Source organism: Lactuca sativa, chromosome 2 (genome assembly GCF_002870075.4).
Source record: "Lactuca sativa cultivar Salinas chromosome 2, Lsat_Salinas_v11, whole genome shotgun sequence".
Classification (NCBI taxonomy): Eukaryota; Viridiplantae; Streptophyta; class Magnoliopsida; order Asterales; family Asteraceae; genus Lactuca; species Lactuca sativa.
In genome coordinates, this window is record NC_056624.2 from 156,767,605 (window position 1) to 156,778,520 (window position 10,916).

The 10,916-nt window shown below is 28.7% G+C and overlaps 1 protein-coding gene across 1 annotated transcript; it reads left to right on the top strand.

Annotated features, from left to right (window-relative positions):
- Positions 1-5,391: 5,391 nt before the first annotated feature.
- Positions 5,392-7,127, top strand: LOC111883478 (8-hydroxygeraniol dehydrogenase). Its single transcript, XM_023879803.3, has 5 exons — positions 5,392-5,550; positions 5,674-5,787; positions 5,934-6,447; positions 6,540-6,693; positions 6,764-7,127. The coding sequence occupies exons 1-5, from the start codon at positions 5,453-5,455 to the stop codon at positions 6,964-6,966; spliced, it is 1,083 nt and encodes a 360-aa protein (XP_023735571.1). The 5' UTR covers positions 5,392-5,452; the 3' UTR covers positions 6,967-7,127.
- Positions 7,128-10,916: the final 3,789 nt, after the last annotated feature.

Consider the following 10,916-nt stretch of genomic DNA (forward strand, 5'->3'; position numbering starts at 1 on the left):
CCAGAATAATTGAGTTTATTAAGAATAATCGAATTATTCCAACGGGCCACAGTCGTTCATATGTTGGAAGTAGGTATGAATGAAGACTGTCATGAATTGGTGTGTGGATTGTCTAAAAGAGTATTAGACATAAGCAAATGTTTGCTGCAACGTTCGTGAGTGCTTATGAATATGAATTTGAGCATTGGATTAAACCCACGCTCACTTGTATCATTCCATGAACTGTATCACGAATGATTGGTGAGACGATAACATCTTATATTCTTGAAATTGAGATGTGTGAGTTGTATCTTGCAAATCGGTTGCACATTGATAATATGTAAACGCACTAGTAACTTGGTGTTATGAAACATATTATTGTGTGTGATTCGGTGAGTGAGTACAAGCAAGCATTGTATCAAAGTTTATCCGTTCCTTTTATCCAAAGTAGGATAAAAGCGATATCTTTGGGCCCCTCGATGATTTTGTGATGACAAACGTAAATGCTCGGCCGGGCTAGGGCTAATTTGATTTGTTCAATTAGTCAGTCGTCATAAATCGGGAATCGAGATATAGTACAAAGAGAATGATTTGAAATCATATCTCATATGATATCTAGAATGGAGGAATATATGATCCCTTATCTAAAGGACACGCGTATCTGATAGGATCAGAGTTGACAACGGCTTTAGAAAGCTACGATTGCAGATCAGGATCTGAAGTCATACGCATAATAGTTATTAGACTTATCAAAGTGGGAGACTGTTGGATTAGTGTCTAAGTCCATAACTATTTTGGTATGTACTTGACTCGATGGTGCATGGTCCTTTTGGGTTGCCTTCACCAAAGCAACTTGATAGGATGAATTATGGAGAGAAAGGATTAAATATGATTTATTAATATATTATGAGAATGATATATTAAAGGAGAAATCATATTGTTTGATTAATATTAGTCAATAATTAATTGGTAATTAGTTTTGTGACTAAAAGAGATTAATTAAACTTAAGGGACTGGAATTGTAATTATAAGATAATTGCAATTTCGTCCAATGCCTTAATTAAAGGAGTCTATGGGTTGCTTAGGGCTTAAGCATCCAAATTAGGGTTTCCTTGTTAGATAACCCTAATAGCCTCACTATATATAGATCCCTAAAGGACCAAAAACGTGGCTAAGACTCCTCTAGGGTTTGTAGACGTTTTTGGGCAGCCTCCATCCTCTCTCCTCTTCATCCTCTTGCTTATGGTGTTTGTGAACCATTAGAGGAGTGACATTTGTGACTCTAAGCTTTCTAAAGTCAATACAAGGAGATTTGGGATTGTTATTGCTACATAACAATCAAGGTAACATCTTAAACCTATTCTCATGTTAATATGATTACTTGAATGCTAGAATTAGGGTTTATAGTCTTGGATAGCTTGCATGTATAATAGAGAAACCTAGATCCAAGCATTAGGGTTTGTATGAGCACATAGGATGTCTTATGACCAAAACTCATCACATCTATCCCGCGAAGGGGAGGTGTCACCCCGATAGATTCCTTTATATCCCGTTACGGTGACATCATGACTCGAACAATATATTCATTTCATTAATTTCCGATTATTTCCAATTCTCTTCATTACTTTCCATTTCTTTTCAGTACTTTCATGTTCTTTTCATGTTTAACGTATTTTATACAGTAGTATCAAATACTCATTTCAAAAGTAAAGCATCTATATTTTAACACATTTCAAACACATTTTCCAAACATTCGATCTTCCAAAATGTTCTTTGTTTTCAAAAACATTCTTACATTCAAAGCATTCTTTCAAAATATTCTTTCCAAAATCATTTCACACTTTCATTTCAAAACATTTCATATATCAAACATTAGTGTTTCTTTATCAAAAAATATTTTGCAATGTACCCCAAAGTTGGAAATAATGATTGTCATGATTAAATCTGAAAAATAACAAAACAAAATAGTTTTAAATATAATTTACTATAACAAACTAAAAATAATACTAAATAAAAAAAATTATACATGATTTATTAAAGTTTCATGTATATATTATTAAGGTCATATTGGTCAATATAAACATTAAATGGAAAACTACTATCTCGCTTCAATCTAAAAAAATTAATATATTTATTTTAAACCGTATATATTCTAATAAATCAAGATTTGTTTGTCACATGTCACTTTCTCATGAGTTTTGATACATGTCATTTATGATATTTCTGAATAAATAATATACAAATGTCAATTTATGAGTTTTTTTTTTCATTTTTCATAAATTAAAATGTCACATAATACTAATATTTATATATGTAAAGTATTAAATATAATAAATGGAAAAAATTGTCTATCAATTGATGGGAATTTGAATTTATAAATCCATTTACTAATAAATAATAATAAGTTGCATTTTTTTTTTTTTGTTAGATGATAACATATTTGAGTTAATAAACTATAATTTAGATCCTTAAATGTTATTTTTTGAAACATGTTTAATTAGAAATTAGTTAGATGTATATGTGAAATGTTCAATTATCTATTATTTATGTGATTTTTTATCATTGGTAAAAAACTTATTAGTAAAAAAAGTTTTAACTATTATTTATTTAATTTTTTTAGTTTATCAATAGTTATGTTATTGCAATTTTTTAAATTACCTGTTTTCTTTAAACATGGTTTTGTTTTTTTTGAAACTTTTAGGGTAAATCAAATTATTTATATAGGAATATCATGTCAAGTTGAGTTTGTATAAAATTTATCGTTTTTAAAAAAGAAATTCTAAAATAACAACTCTTAATAATAAATTATAAAATTATTGTTTTAAAAAAAATGTCGCAAACAATCGTAAAATTTGAAGTTTTGTAAAATATAAAAGTTAACTCTATTTAGATTTTCGAGCTTAATATATATGTGTGTGTATATATATATATATATATATATATATATATATATATATATATATATATATATATATATATATATATATATATATATAATGTCATTTGGAAAGATAATTTAAAGAACCAAAAAATAACATGTAAGAAAAATAAATGAGAGTGTAACATATGACAAAAAAAATATATTTATTAGCGTGTATATATATATATATATATATATATATATATATATATATATATATATACACGCGCTAATAAATAATTTTTTTTGCCATATATTACACTCATTCATTTTTTTACATGTTATTTTGTGGTTATTTTAAATTATCTTTCCAAATGACATTTTATATATTAATTAACCCGTATAATACATGGGTCACACACCTAGTATTTATTAATATTTAAACTCTATTAAGTTAATTCCATTTTAAACATATCTATACTCTTCGGAAATAAAGTTCACTCCTAACATCTTTTGATATTGTAAATGTTTTGTATAATGTTAAGTGGTGTTTGGCTAATCTTATTTAAGAAGTTTATTAGCTTATTAGCAGTTCTATACCATTTTATGCTAAAAAAAGATTTGGATAAAAATAGCTTATAACGGTGGAAACCACTAATAAACAATTTTTTTTTCATAAGTTACCTTACTCTAACTTATTAACTTATAAGTTAATAAGCTAATAAGCTATAAGCTAATAACCAATAAATTTGTTTGTCAAACACTCTGTTAACTAGTTATAAAACATGTATATTGCACGAGTTTATATATATATATATATATATATATATATATATATATATATATATATATATATATATATATATATAAGTCTAAGCATTTAAAAAATTTGATTTTATAAGATATTGAATTATTAAAATTGAATTGTTCATTTTTTTTTAATTTAGAAAAATAAACAAAATAATAATTGGGCTTAAATTTAAAATTATTGAAATTAAAAGAAAAGTTGCATTAATGAGATTGATATATACATCTATTATTAGAAGATTTAAATGCACATTTCGCTGGATGGATTGGTATGTAAACCCTTTTAAATGTGTATAAAAATGAATCGTGGTATCATGTAAACTATAAAAGTGCTCCATCCCCTTCCTAGTATCTTGCTAGGTTGGATGTTTTAATAAAATTTTCCGGTTCAAAAAAAAATCTATTATTAAAATTATTATATTTAAATATTATATGTAATTTAATAATATGAAAAAAAAAGACATAAAACTTTTACATGGAAAAAAGTTTAATTTAAAAAAACCACATGTGAAAATATGATGAAAATATTATGTTGCGAAATAATAATATAATAAATTATTATAATAGATTTTGATTCCCGAGATAATCATAAAAATTAACAAAAAAGGTGGAGTACTTTGATAAAATGACCATCTTTTCGTATTTATCACAAATAACCATAAATTTTTCAATCAACTTATATGAATTAATAAATTTCAAATTTAAAGGTATCCGATATAAAAGATCCTTCAGAAATTTTAATTTTGTTGAAAAAATAAATATTACGAAATACACTTATATAGTTATATATTGTATAGCTAAATATATTCATAAACTATGATATTTTTCTTCAATATCTTTTTAGACATTTTGATGTCCAAAAAAAAAAGCAAAAACAATTTTCACAGTTTGTTGTGGGACCCATTGCAATATTGTTGGTTGTTACGTATAAATACAAAATAAATACGCAGCCAAAGTTAAATAAATAAATAAAAATAAAATAAATCATGAAAATAACTCCTTAAACATCATTAAAAATATATACACAGCCAAAGTTCGGGATGGATTTGTTATTTGTAAAATGTGAATCAATCTAAAAGCATTAATGTAAATTATTCATAATAACAACTTAAGTTTATAGATGAAATGATAGATAGTTAGATACCTTTTATTCACCTTAGATAAATTCTTAAACTTTCTTACATAATAAATAAATAAATCAACTGAAATTTAGAAAGTACCACCTTATTGTTGTGCTTTCCGTCCAACAATCACCACAAAAGCATGCCATCTGGATTGTTCTTGTGTAACCTATGTCTAATGTCTTTGTCTTTGTCCTCTTTATTTCTTTTTATCGTTTAGTTGAAGCTCAAGACTTGTCCCTTTCTGAATGCATGTAACATGATTGTTCACGAAAGATATGAAATTGAAACAAGAAAGAAAGCACCCATAATGATGTCCTAAACCAATGAAACGTATGATAAAACCACATAAAAACACAAGAACAAATTTTCATATATTAAATGGAAAATTATACGAATATAATAAGTGGCAAATCTATATGTTATTCGATGAATAAAATTCTATATTATGAGATGTTATATTAGGAGGTCAATGATAATTGAACTCTTCATTGAATGAAAGAAAAGTTTTTAATTTTTAAATATTTATTATAAATAATATTTTGTAACATTTTATGAAAATTTATAGAATTTGATGCCCTCTTTGTCATTTTGTATTTATTCTGCCACTCCACTCTATCTATTTATACCACCCATAAACCCTTCTGCTTCACACCCATTTCCCATAACACCAAAAGCTTCAAAAATGGCGAAATCTCCAGAGACAGAGCACCCAATCAAGGCCTATGGATATGCTGCAAGAGACACTTCCGGAGTTCTTTCCCCTCTCACCTTCTCCCGAAGGTATATGCATGCATGTTTTGACTACACAATGTTCATCCATAAATTTGCTAACAATGTAGGATTATTGTTCTACATGAGCCGATTTGTGGTTTTTATTGTGATTTTGTTGATCATGATTCACAGGGTTACAGGCGAAAAGGACGTAAGGCTTAAAATTTTGTATTGCGGAATCTGCCATTCTGATCTTCACTTTGCCAAAAACGAATGGGGCTTGACGAGTTATCCCGTTGTTCCCGGGTATGCTTTATTCGATTTCTCTCGATTTAATTTTCCACTAAAATTTCGTAAAAACCTATGCGTTAATTTCTTCAACATCGATCTTCTACTTTCTTCTACCAACATCATTGCAAGAATTTTAATAATCTTCATGTCGATGAATGCAGACACGAGATTGTGGGTGTTGTGACAGAAGTAGGAAGCAAAGTTGAGAAATTCAAAGTCGGCGACAATGCCGGAGTCGGATGCTTGGTGGGATCATGCGGATCTTGCGACAACTGTGCTAATGATCTCGAAAGCTACTGCCCAAAACAGATTCTCACTTACGCCTCCCCTTACCACGATGGCACAAAGACATACGGTGGGTACTCCGATCACATAGTTGCAGATGAGAGCTTCGTCCTCCGGTGGCCGGAAAACTTGCCGCTTGATACAGGTGCACCACTGCTATGTGCCGGAATCACCACTTACAGTCCTCTCAGATACTTCGGACTAGATAAACCAGGGATGAAAGTTGGTGTTGTTGGCCTTGGTGGACTTGGTCATGTCGCTGTGAAGATGGCGAAAGCTTTTGGTGCAGAAGTTACTGTTTTCAGCACCACTCCTGCGAAAGAGCAAGAAGCACTTGAAGGACTTAAAGCTGATCGTTTTATAGTCAGCAAAGATCAAGACCAGATGCGGGTAATTTGTCAAGATTTGTTATCTTTTCTTGGCTTGTGTATCAAGATTTTGATTACGCATAAATGGATCTTTTTCTTTCTTTTTTGAATCAGTCTGCAATGAGTTCGTTGGATGGGATCATTGATACGGTTTCTGCAACTCATCCTATTGCTCCATTGTTAAGTGTACTGAAACCGCATGGGAAGCTTGTTCTTGTGGGTGCACCAGAGAAGCCACTTGAGCTTATTCCATTTTCTTTAATTACAGGTAAGTAATTAGTGTATGAAAGTTTGTAGTGTTTGATATGATTAGGGGATTGATTGACGATGACATGCAGGGAGGAAAATTGTTGGTGGGAGTGCGATTGGAGGGTTGAAAGAGACTCAAGAAATGCTTGATTTTGCAGCGAAGCATGGTGTGACTGCTGATATAGAGCTCATTCCGATGGATTATGTAAACACTGCAATGGATCGTATGTTGAAATCTGATGTTAGATATAGGTTTGTAATTGATGTGGAAAAGTCGCTCAAAGCTCCATAAGTTTGATGTTGGGTTGATGGTTTTGGTAGAATGGGTTTGGATTTTGATTGATGGTATTCTGAAACAAATCAAACAATTATTAGTCAATTTATATTTAATAAACATTTGCTTGTGAAGTTAATTGGGTTCAGTTAGTAAAAAAAACTATTTATATTGCATAAGTCTTTATTCTGTGTATGTCCGAATCCTGTAGAATATAGAGTATGTTTATGTTTCAACTTCTCTAGAAAGTAATAAAGAAAATCTAAGAATAAGTTATGTGGTGTGATTTGACATGTTTAAATCGAAGAATGTGCATAGGTGCAGAGTAAAAAAGATTGGAGTGCGACATTTATGAAGTGGTTTGCAACCACTAACTGCAAACGACCTTATTGAGGATGGGTTAAATCTTAAATGAGTTGTGGTTCTTGTAACCGATTAAATTGCAAGAGCGGTGAATTAACTCCATGTGCTACATCACTTGAATGGTACCAACCTTTGCAGCAATGTGAAGAACCCTAATAAAGATTTATTCCATTAAACATAGATATTTGCTAAAAAAACAATCGACAGGTATTATTGTGGATGTCTATATATACTTTAGTCATGTATTTAAATTGATATTTATAAGTATTTTTAGAAGTATATAACATCATTGGACTTTTTATTTTTTTATTTTTATTTATTTATTTATTATTATTATTTTAAATCTTACGGTTTGATAAGGTCACTTTTCAATCCATCATGTGGCATCATTTTTTTCATCAGCTCTTCACAACAACTTTTCCCAAAGAAATACACATTAAGAGAGAGAGAGAGAGAGAGAGAGAGAGAGAGAGAGAGAGAGAGAGAGAGAGATTTTGCCTCATCGCAGAGCTTGTCGTGCTATCGTATAAATACCTGAAATATTAGTCAAGCAATGCTTCCTCAACGCGGTGAGATAAGAGGAGCAATATGTTCCTTTTTAGTGTCAAGTTTCTCCCCAATAGAAATAACATTGGTTATTTTGGCTATTTCTTAATTTCTTGGGTTTATGCTGTGTTTTCCTTAATTGAACTACATGTCTCTTAGAGTACATAATCTCTTTGATCTTCAACGCTTGAACAAGCTTGAAACAAGTTCTACTATTCTAAATGAATATATGCTTGACTTGAAGAGATGTCTAAAATGCTTCATAATTCTCTAATGTCTTCTGCTCGTCAAGGGTCATTATTCTGATATGGTGTGAGACATATCAACATTATCACAATAATGCTTCCACAAAGCATCATGATAAGTTTGATTGGTTTGTAGAGATTGTTCATGAATTAGACCTTTTAGTATATATAATTTATGTTTATCATTGAGGAAAAATCTCAAAGGCATCATACCAATAATAGAGATTATAACCATCAAATGTTACTATATCTTGAAACTCAACAAGAGAGATTGTACATGGATATAAGAGTATTAACAGTCATATATATAATTTAACAAAATTTCATTTAGTATTTTCAATATTAAGTCTTTAAAAATAAAACATTTTATTATTTCTAAAACATTAATTTATTAAAATCTAGGATCCAAGTTACGAAACAAGTAAATGGTTAGGTGACCTTTTATTTCATCCACTTAATCCAATTCGGTAGGTAGCAATTACAAATTCCATCAAAATATAATTTCTAAAAAAATGGGATCTTAAACAACTACTGTTTAACTTGGCATGTTTGATCTCATCCATGCCTCGTGCCTCTCATGCTTAAGTGTCATTTATCATACAAGATTATTGATTAAGTCTTCATACTTGAAAAACTTGTAGCATAGTCTTCATGCTTAAGTGTCATTTATCATACAAGATTATTGATTAAGTCTTCATACTTGAAAAACTTGTAGCATTGTAACTAACTAGTGACTAGGTTACCCATCGGATAGTAGAAAGTACAAAACCACCTTTAACACCATAAGACAAAATATAAGTGACCAAGTGACCTTGTGCTATCAAGACCGTACAACGACGCATGAGTGTTCTTCAAAAGGACGACATTGACTTGTATTTTGAAGAAAATGTTTTATATATGTTTTACAAATATAGTTATAAAAAATGGTTTCATGAATATTGCAGGTATCCAATAATTCATGTACCTTTTGTAAATATCATATCTCTAGTATAAGGTTCTTTAGGTTCAAAATAAAACTTTATTTTATTAACCGTTAGCCGCAATCAATTACAAACAAATATTTTATATTTAAAGTTTATTTGTAGAACGTTTTAAGAACCCATCATAGTCTTTTAATAAAACTTCATTTTATAGTTAAGACTTTGAAGTTTTGTATGAGTTTCAAAATCACAATTTTAAATCTTCTTTTAATAATAAATATGACATTATGAACTTGTAGAATAAAACTCATTTTATACATCTTATGCTAAAAATTCATATTTTGATAAAAACCAAAATAATGTGATTGTAATTATGTTTTAAATTTTATTTACCATGCATAAAACATATTTTTAACATGTTGCATTAAATTTTAGAAAATAATATCATATATAAAGTTTTGACAACATAATACATAGTATTATAGTTTGACGTTATAACGTTATAAACTGATTTTTAGTCATTTTAATAAAACTCTTATTTATCATAAATGACATAGAGTTTAGATTTAGTTTAAACACATTCTAAACCATTATAAATATTTTAAAGTTGACTATTAAAAGTTTTACGATAAAAACTAGTTTTAATAACAATATTAAAAAAAAAACTCAATTTTAAATGATTTAAAACGCTTTAATAAAAACACATTTATAAACATCTTATGTTTTACTTTAAATATTTATTTCTTAAACTCCAAACGATGTTAATTTATGATAAAATGTTATTTAACATATAAAAATCATTTTGATATATAAAACATAATATATAAAAACATGAAATTAAACATCACAAGCATGCATTAAAGTGTATAAACCAATCCGTTTTCTAGTAATATATAGTTTTTGTGAGCCAATATACAAGAACTATTAAGTCATTCCTAAAGGAATTAAAGGACACTTCAAAAAGTCTTAAAGCTTCACTTACCAAGATAACTCTTGCTTGCAAAAAGAACTTCAAGGTACCATGTGTTATGGAGGCTGTGACACTTAAACCATTAAGACTACAATTCAGCCCAAACAAAGAGTAGAAGCTCAAGGTTGGGATTATAGTATCAAGTGGTTAAGTCATCTTCAAATGTGGTCATTTCTTCACTTGTTACAATTGGTAAAAAAAAATTAAAAAAAAAGAATACAACTAATCTAACTAATTTATTACATAAAAGTTAAACAAATGAAAAATATACATATTTATCTGTTACATCTCATAAATGAATAAATATTCAACGAGCACAAGGCAATGGCTCTAATGACTTGTTTATACACAACAACATCATATGAAATATACAAACAAATACTTTATTTTTCTAAGGCTACTTTATACAACCAAATGCATCAAAAAATTGGTTGCATAAAAATAACAATTATAAAAACAACAAGTTGCCATAAAAATATATTTGGTGATTTCTTTGCCAAAAGAAATATCAAACATATTTTCCAAAACCAAACGTTATCAAACATTAATATTAATCTTTCTAACATGTAAAAGAGACTCTTATATCAATGATGAGTTTTGGTAAGCTAAAAACGATTTTTTTTATAAAACAATTTATAAATGGCAAACAGAAGAGTTTAAAAATAACTAGTTTATTTTTAGACCATTTTAACAAATCCACCAAGAGGATCCAGTTACATGAACTAGAAATATTATGATAACATTAGGATATAAATAATACAATCTTTGAAGACTTTGATCTCATTTGGTTTTGGGGAGTTTATGAAGATGGCAAAAACTCAAGAATATATTTTCTCTATAATGTATCCACCAACAAGTATATGTCACCAAGAGTGCTAGTTCTCATCCTATATGAAGTACTTCTTAAGCCTTTAAGTACTTATC

Coding starts and splice junctions, on each gene's coding strand:
- LOC111883478 (XM_023879803.3), top strand. CDS start 5,453: ATGGCGAAATCTCCAGAGACAGAGCACCCAATCAAGGCCTATGGATAT. Junction 5,551..5,673: donor CCTCTCACCTTCTCCCGAAG/GTATATGCATGC, acceptor CATGATTCACAG/GGTTACAGGCGAAAAGGACG. Junction 6,448..6,539: donor AAGATCAAGACCAGATGCGG/GTAATTTGTCAA, acceptor TTTTTGAATCAG/TCTGCAATGAGTTCGTTGGA.